Genomic DNA, 18,673 nt, shown 5'->3' with positions numbered 1-18,673 from the left:
GTATTTTATGTCTTTTGAATTTGAAATACATACTGGCTCATTTTCCTCGAAGCCCACACATGGCCCATGTTTTCCCTTTGAGGACCCCAGACAAATAATGGTAATTCAATGCAACAAAAAAAGCTAACAATTTAGAATGGGCTGAAGATGGACTAGCCTATCAAGCATTTGTCAGAACTCTCCCATGACCAGTCAGCTGTTTATGTCTTGTAATGTGTCCTCTTACTATTATTTCTGATGTGGAATAAAAACAATTCCTAATAGATGGGCCTCCTTTGTCTTTGTTGCTCAATATCCATCCATTGTGTTATTGTTTCTTATAAATTGAGTGTTTTTCATTTGGTTTTTGATTAGATTGTTGGCTGAAAATATGTTTACATTTTGATCGCTAAACTATTTAGCCTTGGTATAGCCCAAAAGAGGGTCGCTTTTTTTTTACCCAGGTGTTTTTATTATTTGGTACATCCCATTTGCTGACCTGTACACACAAGATGGCAGCTTCGTTGGAAGAAGAATTTGAAGATGCGCCCGATGTGGAGCCTTTAGAACCAACATTGAAAAACATTATAGAGCAGAAATCTCTGAAATGGATATTTGTTGGAGGCAAAGGTGGCGTTGGCAAAACAACATGCAGGTAGGTCGATGCAAAATAGTGCTTTGTCACTGTTAGCTAACGTCACGAGCCAAATGAATGGCCTAGCCAAGTATAGATATCTAGCTAGCTAGCGTAGCTTGTTCAATACCGCTAGCCCGACGTTCAATTAATGTTTCTTTATTGACAGTCATTTACCATCAGCGTAGCTCTTATTTCAGTGGGAAACATAGTGAGCTAACGTTAGCTAGTTATATGGTTAGCTTAAATGACAATAATAGCTAGAAACTGTAGCTAACTAGTTAGCTAGCTGTCAAATTCATAACACTGTCATTACTTACTACGTTAGCTAACAATCCAGCGAGTTTTAAACAGTTTTGAACAATCTTTTACATTAACAGCAAACATCAGGTTAGCAAACTCCGCTATCTATCTAACGTTATCTAGCTAACTCGTTTTAGTTAGACACTACCATCAACTCAACATGGACCATCACTTTCAAACACCAATTTCAAAGTTCGGTGGTTAAATTTGTCAGTTTCATGCGAACCTGATTTTTATTTAATTGAGAAGACACTATGTTTCTAATGTAGTAATATATACATACGTAAACAATGTTTCTAACTGAAGGATTGATAAAGGTCTGTCTTGTTTGTCTGTGCTCATGTGTCTGTCTATCAGTGTTCATGTCTGTGGTCATATTTGTCTGTCTGTGCGTGCTCATGACATTCTGTCTATGTGTGCTAAAGTATCTGTCTGTCCTTTGCCCCCACAGCTGCAGTCTGGCTGTACAGCTGGCTGCGGTGCGTGACAGCGTGCTCATCATCTCCACTGACCCGGCACACAACATCTCAGATGCCTTTGACCAGAAGTTCTCTAAGGTGCCCACAAAAGTCAAGGGCTACGAGAACCTCTTCGCTATGGTATGTCAGCATTAGACCCAGTCTCTCTGCCCCAGTTTTTTATTGTCTACACTACAGACTGGTGATGTCGCTCTCTGCAGTATGCACACGCTTACTAGGTTTTGAGAATGAGTAGAGGCAAAGAGCTGGTTTGTCAGACTACCTCCTCACCGTCAATATATTCATAGAAGTCGACTTAGGAGCTTATGTTGACTAGAGGGTGACATTCAGCAAGCTTTGTTTGGAGAATGACACAAGCAAGACTGTAAACTTTTGATTCACACAATAGTTTGTTTCACATACACAATAGAAATAGAAAATCTAGCTGTCAGTATATAAAACAAAGTTCTGCAAGCAAAGTCTGTTTTACCCCAAGATGGAGATTTTCTCTTTCCTCCTGTCTTGCCCTGACCTCTGCTCTGTCTGTGTTGTCTGTGTGCTCCTGCAGGAGATTGACCCCAGCCTGGGTGTGGCGGAGCTCCCAGATGAGTTCTTTGAAGAGGACAACATGCTGAGTATGGGCAAGAAGATGATGCAGGAGGCCATGAGCGCCTTCCCCGGCATCGACGAGGCCATGAGCTACGCAGAGGTCATGAGGTACGGAGACACACACACAGAGGTCATGAAGTCAACACTTAATGGCTCTCCACATTAGTTATCGATACACATTATGCTTTGAATGTTTTTAAAAGTTCTTTAAATTCAGTCAATCATTGGTTATGTTCAGTTTCTGTGATAGAAGCAGGGTAGCCTAGTGGTTAGAGCGTCGGACTAGTAACCGAAAGGTTGCAAGTTCAAATCCCTGAGCTGACAAGGTACAAATCTGTCGTTCTGCCCCTGAACAGGCAGTTCCCACTGTTCCTAGGCCGTCATTGAAAATAAGAATTTGTTCTTAACTGACTTGCCAAGTTAAATAATAATAAATATCCATGTTGGTCTGTACTTGTGGTAGTAGAAATTAGTTGGGCTGCTGTTACTGGGCTTTATTGTCACCCGAATCAAATTCATACGTCTGGGTAAGCTTAACCATTTTCCTAAAATTTCCACGGCCATAATTTAAAAAATCCCCATCAAAATCCATCGGTTTAAATGAAAGATGTTTTTTTTTTGCATGGGCTGAGTCTCAATCCACCACATCCGCTGATATCGCACTTGCGGTGAAAAGTGGCAGAGCTAGAGCGGTGTTTGTCAGACCATTAGACATCCTGAAAATCGGTCTTCTCACGAATATGTCTGTAGTGTCTGAACGGTTTGGCCTACAAACTGAGACTCTCGATTTTGCTCTACAAACCCCCACAAGCATCACGGGACTCATCTGAAGTCGTTACTGCCTCTTCTGCCTGTAGGGGGGGGGGGGGGGGGGGGGGGGGGGGGGGGGGGGTTCTACTAAGCTAAAATAGATTTGTTTTAAGATGGTCACACCAAGGATCATTTAGCTATTTGAATTTTAAGACCCCTTAAGGCAGGGTTTCCCAAACTGTTTTGTTTTTTACTCTAACATTACACAGCTGATTCAAAGCTTGATGATTAGTTGATTATTTTAATCAGCTGTGTAGTTCTAGGGCAAAACAAAACTCTGCCTTAATAAGGAGTCTTAAAATTCATAATCAAATAGCTAAATGGCCCTTGGTGTGACCATCTTAAAATAAATCTATATTTAAGCTTAGTAGAACCCCCCCCCCCCCCCCCCCCCCCCCCCCAGCTTAGAAACTAGAGGGTTAATAAGGTTATATTGACTAACTCCAGTGTTCCTCAGTCATACTCTTTTCCTCTCCGTTCAGGTTAGTGAAAGGCATGAACTTCTCTGTGGTGGTGTTCGACACTGCCCCCACTGGCCACACGCTACGTCTGCTCAACTTCCCCACCATAGTGGAGAGAGGCCTGGGACGACTCATGCAGATCAAGAACCAGATCAGTCCCTTCATCTCACAGGTAAGGTCTACTAGCCCTAAACCAGATCAGCCCCTTCATCATCACAGGTAAGGTCTACTAGCCCTAAACCAGATCAGCCCCTTCATCTCACAGGTAAGGTCTACTAGCCCTAAACCAGATCAGCCCCTTCATCATCACAGGTAAGGTCTACTAGCCCTAAACCAGATCAGCCCCTTCATCATCACAGGTAAGGTCTACTAGCTCTAAACCAGATCAGCCCCTTCATCTCACAGGTAAGGTCTACTAGCCCTAAACCAGATCAGCCCCTTCATCATCACAGGTAAGGTCTACTAGCCCTAAACCAGATCAGCCCCTTAATCTCACAGGTAAGGTCTACTAGCCCTAAACCAGATCAGCCTCTTCATCTCACAGGTAAGGTCTACTAACCCTAAACCAGATCAGCCTCTTCATCTCACAGGTAAGGTCTACTAGCCCTAAACCAGATCAGCCTCTTCATCTCCTAGGTAAGACCTACTGACTGTTGATTTATTTCTGTGTTAAGCATGAAGCTCTAGTTGCTCTGTTTTTATTGACCAGAGTTGCTGTCTGAGTCAGTAGCATCAGTTCTCTTATTGTTGCCACTTGTGCATGATCCTTCTCTCTAGTTCTCGCTCACTCTTTCTCCCCTGTAGATGTGTAACATGCTGGGTCTGGGAGACATGAACGCAGACCAGCTGGCCTCTAAGCTGGAGGAGACCCTACCAGTCATCCGCTCTGTCAGTGAGCAGTTCAAAGACCCTGTAAGTCAGACCAACACCGACCCATTTAGAAACATCGATCTCCTTAACAATGCTTTACCAAACATCTTCGCTCTAGGAAAACATTGTGGTGTGTATATACACCTGCATTATGTACATTTGATTGATAACCACTCTACTTCACTATGTGGAGTTATTTGAGTATTGTGTGTTAATTACAGTTTTTGGAGTCCGTATAGTGACTGTCTCTACTTGTGTTTGACGCCTCTCTCCGCTCCTCCCCACACACCCTCATAGGAACAAACAACGTTTATCTGTGTGTGCATCGCCGAGTTCCTGTCCTTGTACGAGACGGAGCGCCTGATCCAGGAGCTGGCCAAGTGTCGCATCGACACGCACAACATTATCGTCAACCAGCTGGTGTTCCCCGACTCAGACCGGCCATGCAAGATGTGCGAGGCCCGCCACAAGATCCAGTCCAAGTACCTGGACCAGGTAAAGCACGGCATAAGTAGTCTTCATGTTGTCAATGGCAGTAGTCTGTCACCACGTGCTCTGCCCCTACAATGGTGTCCTAACCTTTATTTTCTGTCCCAGATGGAGGATCTATATGAAGATTTCCACATAATCAAGTTACCGCTGCTGCCCCACGAGGTACGGGGGTCCGAAAAAGTCAACACCTTCTCAATGCAACTCCTGGAGCCCTACATCCCCCCTACCAAGTGATTGACCTCTGACTCCCAGTCGCAGTCTGAACTCACCATCTCCGTCCCCCTTGACCCCAGCCTCACTCCTGCATTACAGCAACCCAGCAAGAACATCCCCATCCTCTTCATCTTCAGGAACCTAAACCACTACAGCAAGAACGACACACACACACACACACACACACACACACACACACACACACACAGGGGGCGGACAACACAGAACACAAGGACACACAACCACCTGCTCCTGTTGTAGGCCTACAGTCTAAAAGCGAAAGGAGGATCCACATGTGATTTCTCTCTCCTTTCACTTTTCTCTATCATTCTATCTATACCATTCTCTCCATCATATCTCACCAGGGAAAGATGAACTATTCCTAAAGAATTTAACTTTTCCCAGAGGAACACTCAAGGCCCCCCCCCCCCCTTTCTCCTCTCCTCCTCCTCCTGCCTCCATCCTATTTTTCCTTCCATATTCCAGCCTCAGTAATGTACAAGTGAAACTATCCCTAATGGCTGAGTTTGGTGCCGCTGCTGTGTTTTTCAGTATAAAACAGCTTTGAGACGATGGACTGCATCTTTGGTTTTTACCATGTGGTTTAATTAGACTGTATCTGTTTGGTTTGCATCTGAAATGGCACCCTATTCCCTGTATAGTGCATTATTGCCACACATTTTGACCAGGGCCCTGGTCAAAAGTAGTGCACTATATATAGGGAATAGGGTGCCATTTTGGATGCACATTCTGACTTCTTAATGCCCTCCATTGTGGGAATGGAGAATAATATGAGTCGTGGGAAAGTTTAGTCTGTTTTGGATGAAGGTGGGTGTGTGATGCAGGGTGAGGACTTACGACCCCAGGGTGAATAGTCATTATGAAGAGGGATATAGGCCTAGAGGGAAGGGTTTTCAGATCATGTTATATTTCTGTCCCACCAATCCCATCAGTCCACTGACCAGCCTTAGAAGAGCATTTGAATACTTGAGTAATAATAGCATGGACATACTTAACTACATTATTTGACCAAAATGTTGTTCTCACGCACCACATGTTTATGGTGTAAATAACATGGCCCCACCTACATTTAGTTCAGCTCTTGGATAAAGAAATTATATTTATTGATCACTGAGCAGTGTCATTCATCTATAATCTACAGTATCAGATGGCTACTTGTAATTATTTTATGCCAATGTCATTGTTTTCGCTACTCTAGGATGCCACTGAAGCAGTCTTTGTGTAAAGCTTTTAAAGTGCTACTTTTCTCTCTAGCCTGGTTGAACCAGACTGAATGCTGCACTCACCATTGAGTACAGTGTTCAGCCTGGGTGGGGGGGACTTAGCCTGGTTAAACAAATCTCTTTCTCCCTGGTCAAAAGTAGTGCATTTTATATAGGGAATGGTGTGCTGTTTCAGACACACCCTGTCTGTTGTGTAGAGGGCTCTCTATTTGGGTACACAGCGTGATGCTAGTTGGCTACTTGGCTTAATGAATGCCTTAATGCATTATAATATACAATTGATTACTGAATGTTGATTGGTCCCCTGTTGAAAGGTTGGTTCATTATTTAGCTCCTATTTAGACATCATCCAGTGTGGGATTTTTGTGTTGCCTGCATTTTTGCATTGGTGCACAATTGGCACAGCTTTTTTGATCCACAGGCAAAATATCCCACTAGCTGTCAATTTGACTTGTCATCAAGATAGTCACACACCAGAAGTGGTCATTATACTACCAGCTATAGCCCCATAATCTCTGCAGTAGCAACACAAGTCTTGGAAGGGTCCTTTTGATTTGATTTTGTCCATGCAATGTTATTAATGCTTCAAGTTATGCATACCCCCCCCCCCCCCAGGCAATTGTTAAACTTACTAAATAAAAAACAAACATGTCTAATTCGCAGGGAGATTGTTGGTTACGTGTTGTTATTTATTAACACAGCTTTCATAACCAAATAATGTTACGAACTACAATATAGACATTGTGATTGGGTCACAAGTAGGCCCTAAGTAGACTCTTGGACGCAGGCGACCCCAAGACGCAGCCGGGACACGCATGGATGGTCTGCGGTACAACATGCCTTGTTGAACAACAGATTTGTCTTGACAGGTCCTGACTTTGTGGGTAACTTCTACGCTCAGAACCTGCAAACAACAAGCCTCCTGTTGAGCTGACACGGTGTTTTGTAGAATGAATTCAAATTTGTCAATGGACTGGAAAAAAAACACTTGCCTCGTTCAAAAAATATAATGCACCATAAACATTTTCTAATATATGCACAATGTAATAAATATTACCATACTGTTACATGGTTTAGTCTTTTTTTTTTTATCAGTGGCAGTCTGACTATTTCCTATTTTCCAATACTTTTTTTTCTTCTAATTTTTACCCACTTGCGTTTTTGACATTGTGTAGCTCTCGGCAGGCTGTCGCTTGTGGTCCATCACCGATTTAAAATGCACTGTGCAGAAAAGCTCGCTCTCCCAGTAGGGGACATACACTAACGAGCTTCGTCTCCTCCAATTTTCGGGATTTGCCCCGGGGCGCTCGAACCACAGAACGCACTGCTGAGGCTCCAGCATCCAAGGATTACCCTCTACTGCTGCCTTCTTTTACTGTATGATGTATCGGCTGAATGGGTTACCAACGGTGGACGTAGAATGGTTAGTAGAGAATATCAAAGTTGTACAGATGTATTAGGCTATGGAATATGTAAGGGCTTTGATCGTGCGCAGCAATAATGCTAAGCGCGGAGATTGTTGATTAACCTGAACCTGCAAACACCCCAAAGATCCACTCACTGCACGTAGACTAGACGTAATACCATTTGTTTCATATCTGTCCTAAATTTGTCCATCGAACTAGGTGTTTTCATGGACTTTTACGCAAAGTCTAAATGTATTGTGTTCTGGTGAGGTGTTGGTGGATGGGAAGGGAAAGCTCTGGACACAATTCTGCAGTTGTCTGCTTAATGCTGTATGCTGTCGTCTGGACTCTCATACATAATAAGTATATTTGCCTCTCCTCGTCACGCCTTGAGCAAACTCGCAAAAAACCCAAAAAATGCATTGTACAAAATGTGCATGTTAATATTTCAAAATACTCTAACTTAATTTTAGAAACATTGTACACCAATACAATAATTTGCTAATAAGTGCTAAATATTTATTTGAGTGTACTGTTGCACCACTATATCCGAGGCATACTAATGAGGTAACAACGCCATTCCTGACATGACCGGACAGGTATCAAAATGAACGATAGCTAAATTAAATACAAAAACGTCACATTTCACAACATAACTGCATGGAATGGATACAAATGCAGGGCAAACGTTAATGCTGCCGTCTGGACTGTCGTACATAAGTATATTTGCCTGACAAAAGACATTCCCGTGAGAAAATCGTCAGAAAACTCACGCTGTCTGTACCTGAAAGAGAGCCTCTCACGCACCCAAAGCTAACCGTAGCTGGGCTAACCTCGCAAATTTGCAACTACAGTTGCTCTCGAAAATTATCCCCATTCACGCTAATATTCATACTAACAGTAGTACAACAACACTTAATAAATTATGATATAATTTTTGCTTGTTTTTTTGTGTGCATTTGTGAACACTTGCTAACATGTGCATTCAAAATAAACATAAACACATACCTCTCCTCATCACGCTTTGACCAAACTGAGGCGTAAAAGCATGGTTCTCGTAGATGACATCACAACATCAACACAATTTAGAAAAGAAATACAGTAAAATACTTCACTTTTGAAAGTATTGTAATAGATCTGAAAATAACCATAAATTAATGAATGAAAAATAAATATGAGGGATTTTCGGTGAAATACATAAAGTATATTTTACACCTGTTACATAAACAAAACTGTATAGGTATGATTTGTGGAGGGTTAGACATGGGTTTTCTTTCCATTTCCCTTGATTAATAGAAACAAAACTGTATAGGTATGATTTGTGGAGGGTTAGACATGGGTTTTCTTTCCATTTCCCTTGATTAATAGAAACAAAACTGTATCGGTATGATTTGTGGAGGGTTAGACATGGGTTTTCTTTCCATTTCCCTTGATTAATAGAAACAAAACTAACACAATATATGTTTTCCGAGATATATATATATATTTTTAATATGATAGATTAACTGATAGACGACATCATGACGGTCACCTACACCGCGCAAGTTGCCAATGCGCGCTTCTGCGGGTTCTCCAAACTGCTCCTAGCCTGGAGGGGAAGCATCTACAAGGTCTTATGGAAGGAGTTCCTTGCTTTCTTCGCCATGTACACTGCCATCAGTGTCACATACAGGTATGAGAGCCTTTGGCTACCAAGTTACATAATTATTTGAACTTTCCATTACTATTTGAAGATTTCAGATTGTTTTAATTGGTGCACATTATTATGTAACTTTTACCTCTTAAGATTCTTCCTCTTTGATGACCAGAAGAGGTATTTTGAAAAACTGGCAATTTACTGCAACCACTATGCCAGTCTCATCCCCATGTCTTTTGTGCTAGGTGGGCAATATTACTAAATCATTAACACAGATTATATTAGAATATTCTTCTATTCTATAAGAAAATACCACCATTCATTACAGAACCATTTGCTGCTGTTTTCCAGGTTTTTACGTGACACTGGTGGTGAACCGCTGGTGGAATCAGTACACCCGCATTCCATTACCTGACCGCCTGATGTGCGTGCTCTCCGGCGGCCTGCAGGGTGTGGACGAGCGCGGGCGGCTGCTGCGACGCACCATGATGCGCTATGCAAGTCTGTCCGCGTTACTGATTTTGCGCTCGGTCAGCACCGCGGTGTTCAAACGCTTCCCGACCATGGACCACGTCGTGGAAGCAGGTAAATGTGTCATTCAGATGTAGCTAAGAGACTGCCTTTGAGGAGATATTGCACTTTCCAGATGTCGCCTTCAAGGAAAAATTGCACTTTGCAGATTTTCAGAATTCAAACACAAGAAAGTAGCCTACAGTGTACATCTGGATACACCATACCACTTGCAGTTTTGTCCCACATCTTGTGGGACAAAACTGTCTCCAAAGGCTCCAAACACATACCTATAGTTTATGTAGCGGTCTAGCGGTAGCCCTGCCTGCAACTTTAATCAGTGTCACCCTCGGTCCAATTTCCTCTTGGCCTAATTAAGACATTGGGTTTCAAAGCAGTACATGGGAGTTCCGACCTCACCTGTGACAGATACACTCCCCTCTCCTCAGGGTTCATGACCAGGGAGGAGCGGAAGAAGTTTGAGAGCCTCAAGTCCCCCTATAACAAGTACTGGATTCCCTGTGTGTGGTTCACTAACCTGGCCGCCCTGGCCCGCTGTGAGGGCAGGATTAAGGACGACAGCACCCTCAAACTAGTGCTGGAGGTAGTCTACAATACAACACACATAAAGCGACATAGTGATAAACCACATTATGTCAATAGTTATATGACATGAATAAGCTGTACCCGACTTACATACTGACTGAACCTTACACAAAAACAATACATTCAACAAAAACAATAACTTACATTTGTGTGCTTGTCTGTTTATGTCGGCAGGAGCTCAATCATTTCAGAGGGAACTGCAGTATGCTTTTCCATTACGACATGATCAGTGTTCCCCTGGTCTACACTCAGGTTTGTGTGTGTGTGTGTGTGTGTGTGTGTGTGTGTGTGTGCATGCAGGTGATTGTATGTGCAATAATTGTCGAATTTTCTCTGTCGGCATCACTCATTCGGTGTCCTATGTTCTCGTCTCCACCATCCCTATAGGTGGTGACTCTGGCCGTGTACAGTTTTTTCTTCGTGTGTCTGATAGGACGTCAGTTCCTGGACCCCACACAGGGCTACCTGGGTCATGACCTGGACCTGTACGTCCCCATCTTCACTCTGCTACAGTTCTTTTTCTACGCTGGCTGGCTCAAGGTCAGTGGAAGTTCATTGTTGTGTTCTCAAGGTAGCAAATGGAAGAAAACCAGACTGAAACAGGGAGAGGCTACCAAAAACAAACATATTTTTTATTTATTTCCGTTGCAAATTGTTTTAAAACATTTCCCTTGCGTGCCCCAATGAACATTACCAATTTTTTGTATGTTTTTCAGGTAGCAGAGCAGTTGATAAACCCATTTGGAGAGGACGATGATGACTTTGAGACCAACTGGCTGATAGACAGGAACTTCCAGGTTTATATTGAATCACATGTATTGCTATCCTTCTCACAACTCCCCATTGTTATCGTAGATGTAATATATGCATGTATATGTAGTGGGTAATGCTTCATATTTGTGAAACTACAAATATACCACATGTAACCCGTAATAAGACGAAGCAATTAGCCCATTAAATGAATTAAATGGCTCCATAATATAGATCGCAATATGTAAGACCATGGTTAAACCATGTGCTATCAAGTATTGTATGTTTAGCGGACTAAGATCAAGGAATGGTCATAAAATCAAATATCAAAGCAAGTATAATTTAATAACTTTGTAAAATGAATGGTTTCACATACAAGGCATAACGATTAAGCTACAAGGCAATACTGACATTAACAAAGCATTAGTCTAGGCATAACGATTAAGTTACAAGGCAATACTGACATTAACAAAGCATTAGTCTAGGCATAACGATTAAGCTACAAGGCAATACTGACATTAACAAAGCATTAGTCTAGGCATAAAGATTAAGCTACAAGGCAATACTGACATTAACAAAGCATTAGTCTAGGCATAAAGATTAAGCTACAAGGCAATACTGACATTAACAAAGCATTAGTCTAGGCATAAAGATTAAGCTACAAGGCAATACTGACATTAACAAAGCATTAGTCTAGGCATAAAGATTAAGCTACAAGGCAAGACTGACATTAACAAAGCATTAGTCTAGGCATAAAGATCCAGTGGTGTAAGAAGTACCCCATTGTCATACTTGAGTAAAAGTAAAGATACATTCATAGAGAATGACTCAAGTAAAAGTGAAAGTCACCCAGTAAAATACTACTTGAGTAAAAGTCTAAAAGTATAAATCATTTAAAATTCCTTACATTAAGCAAACCAGACAGCACCATTTTCTTGTTTGTTTTTTAATTTATGGTGGCCCACTCCGACACTCAGACATAATTTACAAACGAAGCGTGTGTGTTTAGTAAGTCCACCAGATGGCAGTAGAGATGACCAGGGGTGTTCTCTTGATAAGTGTGTGAATTGCACCATTTTCTTGTCCTGCTAAGGAGCATTCACTACTTTTGGGAGTCAGGGAAAATGTATGGAGTAAAAAGTAGATACTTTTCTTTAGGAATGTAGTGAAGTAAAAGTAAAATTAGTCAAGAATATAAATAGTAAAGAAAGTACAGATACCCCCAAAACTACTTAAGTAGTACTTCAAAGTATTCCTGAGAGGACCATAAAACACCTTTGCACAGAGTAATTTAGAGTTCACCCTCCTGCTAAGGAGCATTCACTACTTTATACAAGTTACCACAGAGATCATCCACTGAACAAAAATATGAACGCAACATGCAACAATTTTAAAGATTTTACTGAGTTACAGTGCATATAAGGAAATCTGTCAATTGAAATAAATTAATTAGGGCCTAATCTATGGATTTCACATGACTGGAATATAGATATGCATCTGTTGGTCACAGATACCTTAACAAAAAGGTAGGGATGTGGATCAGAAAGCCAGTCAGTATCTGGTGTGATCACCATTTACCTCATGCAGCACGACACATCTCCTTCTCATAGAGTTGATCAGGCTGTTGATTGATTGTGGCCTGTGGAATGTTGTCCCACTCCTCTTCAATTCAATTTAATGGCTGGAACGGGGCAAATGGAATGGCATGAAGCACATACAAACCATGTTTGATGTATTTGATACCAATCCACCCATTCCGCTCCAGCCATTACCACGAGCCCGTCCTCCCCAATTAAGATTCCACCAACCTCCTGTGGTGCAAACCCACAGTTTCATCAGCTGTCCGGGTGGCTGGTCTCAGACAATCCCACAGGTGAAAAAGCCGGATGTGGAGGTCCTGGGCTGGCGTGGTTACACGTGATCTACGTTTTTGAGGCCAGTTGGACGTACTGCCAAATTCTCTTAAACGACTTTAGAGTCTACTTATTGTAGAGAAATGATCATTAAATTCTCTGGCAACAGCTCTGGTGGACATTCCTGCAGTCAGCATGCCAATTGCATCTCCCTCAAAACTTGAGACATCTCTGGCATTGTGTTGTGTGACAGAACTGCACATTTTAGAGTGGTCAGCACAAGGTGCACCTGTGTAATGATCCTGCTGTTTAATCAGCTTCTTGATATGCCACACTCCATGTCAGGTGGATGGATTATCTTGTAAAAGGTTAAATGCTAACAAACAGGGATGTAACAAAACAAAAATAAGTAAGCTTTCGGTGCATTTTTAAAATGTCATTTCAGCTCATTAAACATGGGACCAACACTTTACATGTTGCGTTTATATTTTTGTTCAATATACATACATATAGATAGCTTCAGAGTCCTCTTTAAGGTACACGTTTCAGATAGATACCAGACATGGATACTATAGCTTTATTTTATAGTAGTCAGTCCTCTGTAACAGAGAGATACATTTTGGCCCCTCAGGGGGGAAGGGCTGGCTAGTCCTTGAGCATTGTCCTTTGTGCTTTCCTTGTGTTACTGGCCATTTGCTATGCAGCTCCAGGTGACAGAGAGCACATAAATTAGGGCCGAGCCTACACTTGTACATGAGTGGGATAAGTACTTTTGAAACATTCAAAGTGAGAGAATAAAATGGTGGGGTGAAAGGAAACTTCAACAGAAGAGTTTCTTGGAACTTCCCTCATCTGAAACTGAAGAGGTTGAGTGTGTGTTTCCTTAGGTCTCCATGATGGCAGTCGATGAGATGTATGGGGATCTTCCCATCATGGAAAGAGACCGATATTGGAACGACTCTAACCCTCGTCCTCCCTACACTGCAGCAACTCTATTCGGGCTGCGCAAACCCTCCTTCCAGGGCTCCACATTCGACATGGCGTAAGTCTCTATTCTATTCTATTTTATTTTATTATATTTTTGGGGCAAGTGCAATACATTTCTACAATACACCTCAAATATGTGTTCACCTCGTTGCAACCAAGGATATTCCGTATGTGTGTCTTACAAGTCCAAAGATGATTAGTTGTATGTTTCTAACCTTGCTAACACTTCTGTATGGCCCTAAGGGCATTATTCAAGTTGTAGTGATTTGAATTGAGTCTGTCCCCTCCAGGATTCCCAAAGAGGAGATGCACTTCGCTCCCCTGGCAGATATCACTGAGAATGTGGAGTCTCAGGGTGGGGGCCACCACCCCAACATGGCCCTGTTCAACCGGCTCCTCTTCACTGCCCCGTCCCCCACGGGACTCATTGGAGGGGCGCTGCGCCGCACCTCCGCCCAGCTCCAAAGGTTCCGCCGTCGCTCCGGGATGTACCCGCCCTCGTTCAGTGATGAAGAGGGTGAGGACGAGGATGACGAAGGTGGGAAGACTTTGGGGCCGTCTGGGGGCTCGCTGCCGTCTGTTTTAGCTCAGGATACTCAGAGTACCATATGTAGTTGTGGAGGGGTGTTTAATGCTAGGACACCCCTCATGGAGGTACAGTTTGGGGTTGGGGTGGAGAGATGTGGGGACGCCCTTCAAAGCCAGGAAGAGATTATGGAAGAAGAGGAAGAAGAAAAGGATGAGGGGAACACCCAGAAGGGGGCAGAGAAAGAAAAGATGGAGGAAGGGAACACTGAGGTGACAGGAGATATTCAAAGCCGCATGCCACTGCTCCCATCACCCCTCCAGCCTTCCAGAGACCGAGGCCAAACATCCATCAGACAACCCCAGAATAAGACACCCAGACCAGCCTCGACAACCCCCTCCAGCCCCCTAGCCCCCAGAATCATCCACCCCCGTTCCACAGCCTGCTCCACCCAAGACCTTTTCATCTCTGAACCAATCACAGAGCAGAGCACAGTGATCCCCGCCATTCCCAAGCCGCCCATTGGTGGAGCCAAGATGTCTTTCCTCACTGTGCCGTCCTACAGCGCCCCACAGCGTCATAGGAGCGTCAGCATGGGGTCAGAGTCCCCATCGGCTCCGAAACGAGAAACTGCACCCTGTTCTAGCCAAAATTAGTGCACTACTTAGGGAATAGGATGCCATTTCAGAACCGGACTATGAGTAAGGGAGAACATACATACTTCTGTCCAACTGGGACCAACACATTACACTGAAAAGCTAGGTCATATATCACTGTAGTATGTTCATGAGAAATCACTGGTCTATAGATCATCTGCATGAAGTTCATCCTACTGATCAATCCACCCAGATGCTGCAAGGTTGAGCTGCAGCTTTCACTGTGTTCACCAATCTTACACTGTACATTTACTTTAGATGAATGATTTTTCACCTTGTTACGTTGTTATGAATTATAATGAATTATAATGAGGTAAATAAAAAGAAAAGACAAATCTTTCTTGCCATAGTTCCATTTCTGTTGCTATGAGACACAATAGCTTGGGATGACAGCAGATATGTGAGACAATACAGTCAAATAAAATCTGGAGAAAATGAGCGCTATACTGTAAGTCATGTTGATATTTGTTGAAAATCCATTGGCAACACATTGTAATAGTGATGTTCCTTTACTGTCCTATCTATTCCTTTAAAACTTTTAGATTCAAACTGAGATGGACAAAAAACGAACACCAATACCATTTGACCAGCAGGTGGCGCCAATGTTACATAAAATAGTTTTTTTAACGTCCAATATTTTTTTAAACAGCCACAAAAATCCCATCAACATCCTCTTCCAACGTTCCTTGTCCATCCAGTGTCAATCCCACCATCCCCAACAGAGGGACCTCTCCCTCCATCTCTCCCTCCTATCTGGGCTGTAGCTTGGGAGAGAGCCCCATGCCTCTCCTGCTCCTGGCCTGGGTGGACTGCCTCTGCTGGGCCAGGAAGGACTGGGCTTGGCCTGGAGGCCTGCAAGAGCCCTCAGACAGCCTCAGCTCCTGCTGCTGGAGAGTCACACACTGGAGGGGATGCATAAAAACGAATTTCTCATTCAAACAGTAGAGTCCGCTCAGGAGTGACATACACATGGTTTAACAATAACATTCAGTCCTCACTTTTCCAACTTTCTTCATTTGAAATGAGACCCTATACCCTATATAGTGGACTAGTTTTGGGGTAATGCACTATATAGGGAAACATTATCACACACTCACCATACTATACCAGTCTGTAATAGTGAGTTTTTCCTCTTGGTCTTGTCTGGACATGATCCTCTCATGTGAGTCCTGGAACATCAACAGATAGAGTAATATCAACATTTGATATTATAATATATATAATTATATATAATTAAGAGCATTGGGTGGTGCATTAAAGATTTGCCACAGATGATGGCGTATGACAAACATAGTTCTGAAATCGGGCCAAGCACTCACTTCTTTGACAGCTGTCATGATGACATCACAGGAAGTAGTCTCCTCTTCAGTCGTCATCGTCTAAATGTATCACAATGATGCCCATAAAACATCAGTACTCCAACCAAACCACAAAAATAGGGCCACTGACTGACCACTAGCCAAACAGCAACATCTAGCCAGAGAAATTGTATCACATTAACAGTCAAATCAAATCAAAATGTATTGGTCACAGATCCTCGTAAAACTGACTTTCCGACCGATCCTCGACTTCGGCGATGTCATTTACAAAATAGCTTCCAATACTCTACTCAGCAAACTGGATGCAGTCTATCACAGTGCCATCCGTTTTGTCACCAAAGCCCCTTATCCCACCCACCACTGCGACCTGTATGCTCTCGTCGGCTAGCCCTCGCTACATATTCGTCGCCAATCCCACTGGCTCCAGGTCATCTATAAGTCTATGCTAGGTAAAGCTCCGCCTTATCTCAGTTCACTGGTCACGATAACAACATCCACCCGTAGCACGCGCTCCAGCAGGTATATCTCACTGGTCGTCCCCAAAGCTGACACTTCCTTTGGCTGCCTTTCCTTCCAGTTCTCTGCTGCCAGTGACTGGAACAAATTGCAAAAATCGCTGAAGCTGGAGACTTACATTTCCCTCACTAAATTTAAGCATCAGCTATCTGAGCAGCTAACCGATAGTCCATCTGTAAATTGCCCACCCAATCTACCTACCTCATCCCCATATTGTTTTTATTTACTTTGCTTCTCTTTTGCACACCAGTATCACTACTTACACACCATCATCTGCTCATCATCATCTGCTCATCTATCACTCCAGTGTTAATCTGCTAAATTGTAATTACTTCACTACTATGGCCTATTTATTGCCTTACCTCCTCACGCCATTTGCACACACTGTATATAGACTTTCTTTTTTTCTATTGTGGAATTGACTGTACGCTTGTTTATTCCATGTGTAACTCTGTGTTGTTGTTTACCTGGTTAAATAAAGGTGAAATAAAATAATAAAAAAATAATAAAAAATGTTATTGCAGGTGTAGCAAAATGCTTGTGTTCCTAGCTCCAACAGTCCAACAATCAGCAACCCTTCTAACCAAAATAATTAGTCGCGAATCTAAACACTGATAAACACACTGACCTAACAGCTTGCAAGCCACTGCCCAGCCTCTCTCTTCAACCAAACTACTTTCTAGCCAAAATACAACCACAACGCCAAACACTAATAAACACACCAACCTTACATCCAGCCAGGCGCTGCCCCTCTCTGCTCTCTCTTCAGCCAGGTCCAATCCACATGGGGGGAAGAGGCCCTGGCTGGTTTTGTTCAGAGTGAGAGACAATGACGAGGTAGGCTTTGGTAGTCTGGCTCTTCCCTGTGGCCACATATGCTTTACTGCTGATCAGGGCACATTCAATATCGAACGTCCACATTCAGACGGTCACAGGGGGGATTTGTAGGTAAGCACCAGAAAGCAAGCATCCTGTTTAGATGGTGTACTTGTACATCCGGCTGTCTCATGCTACAGAAACAGGCGGTAGGCTCCTGCTGTATGGGCTGTTCTGACACGGGAAAAAGCCTTACTTGTCCAAGACTTACTTACCAGAAAGCAAGGCTGGGTAAAATATACAATCAAGTAACAGGTAATGATTCTTGTATTCTTGTACTATTTACTATACGGGTACATAGAATGAAATATGGCCATATCAAAAATCCCCAGAAATGTGTAGGGAAATCTCTCAGTAGTGATGGCACACAAAGCCAAGGATTTGTTGATGGTAAGAAGGCTGTAGGCTGGCTACCCTGTCCCTAATCTCTCAGGGATGGCACACAAAGCCAAGGATTTGTTGATGGTAAGAAGGCTGTAGGCTGGCTACCCTGTCCCTAATCTCTCAGGGATGGCACACAAAGCCAAGTATTTGTTGATGGTAAGAAGGCTGTAGGCTGGCTACCCTGTCCCTAATCTCTCAGTAGTGATGGCACACAAAGCCAAGGATTTGTTGATGGTAAGAAGGCTGTAGGCTGGCTACCCTGTCCCTAATCTCTCAGGGATGGCACACAAAGCCAAGGATTTGTTGATGGTAAGAAGGCTGTAGGCTGGCTACCCTGTCCCTAATCTCTCGTGGCCAGACTACTTAACATTATTGAGGATGTGGTCAAATTAGTCAATATTTTAGTTCTAGGTTAACCTAGATTACCCTGTGCCCATGACAGGGTATGCAGATCAGTCATATCCTTGGGGTGAAAAAGGGGCCCCTGTGTTTGAATCGATAATGCAACGTCCCCAACATGACCTAAAGAGCCGTGGTTTACGTCCATACATCAGCTTCCCCGTCAGAATTTAACG

At 43.0% G+C, this 18,673-nt stretch overlaps 3 protein-coding genes across 3 annotated transcripts; 2 read left to right on the top strand and 1 right to left on the bottom strand.

Moving 5' to 3' along the window:
* The first annotated feature begins 456 nt into the window (after positions 1 to 456).
* LOC110485695 (ATPase GET3) lies at positions 457 to 6,739 on the top strand. The gene is made up of 7 exons (XM_036940335.1): positions 457 to 634; positions 1,368 to 1,515; positions 1,943 to 2,091; positions 3,276 to 3,426; positions 4,059 to 4,166; positions 4,422 to 4,619; positions 4,722 to 6,739. Exons 1-7 carry the CDS (start codon positions 492 to 494, stop codon positions 4,848 to 4,850), a joined length of 1,026 nt encoding a protein of 341 aa, XP_036796230.1. The 5' UTR covers positions 457 to 491; the 3' UTR covers positions 4,851 to 6,739.
* A 506-nt stretch (positions 6,740 to 7,245) lies between these two features.
* On the top strand, positions 7,246 to 15,088 carry LOC110485696 (bestrophin-2-like). Its single transcript, XM_021556817.2, has 10 exons — positions 7,246 to 7,496; positions 8,980 to 9,151; positions 9,266 to 9,360; positions 9,467 to 9,700; positions 10,075 to 10,229; positions 10,406 to 10,483; positions 10,619 to 10,771; positions 10,948 to 11,028; positions 13,722 to 13,876; positions 14,112 to 15,088. Exons 2-10 carry the CDS (start codon positions 9,000 to 9,002, stop codon positions 15,001 to 15,003), a joined length of 1,995 nt encoding a protein of 664 aa, XP_021412492.1. The 5' UTR covers positions 7,246 to 7,496; positions 8,980 to 8,999; the 3' UTR covers positions 15,004 to 15,088.
* A 111-nt stretch (positions 15,089 to 15,199) lies between these two features.
* LOC110485697 (protein Hook homolog 2-like) lies at positions 15,200 to 17,693 on the bottom strand. Its single transcript, XM_021556818.2, has 4 exons — positions 17,565 to 17,693; positions 16,323 to 16,382; positions 16,101 to 16,172; positions 15,200 to 15,905 (listed from the first exon to the last, which is right to left on the bottom strand). The coding sequence occupies exons 2-4, from the start codon at positions 16,377 to 16,379 to the stop codon at positions 15,753 to 15,755; spliced, it is 282 nt and encodes a 93-aa protein (XP_021412493.1). The 5' UTR covers positions 16,380 to 16,382; positions 17,565 to 17,693; the 3' UTR covers positions 15,200 to 15,752.
* Between the last annotated feature and the right edge of the window lie 980 nt (positions 17,694 to 18,673).

The sequence above is a fragment of the Oncorhynchus mykiss genome, chromosome 13 (assembly GCF_013265735.2).
Source record: "Oncorhynchus mykiss isolate Arlee chromosome 13, USDA_OmykA_1.1, whole genome shotgun sequence".
In the NCBI taxonomy this organism is placed as follows: domain Eukaryota; kingdom Metazoa; phylum Chordata; class Actinopteri; order Salmoniformes; family Salmonidae; genus Oncorhynchus; species Oncorhynchus mykiss.
Note: the sequence above shows the minus strand (reverse complement) of the source record. Positions and strands in the feature narration are given on the sequence as shown.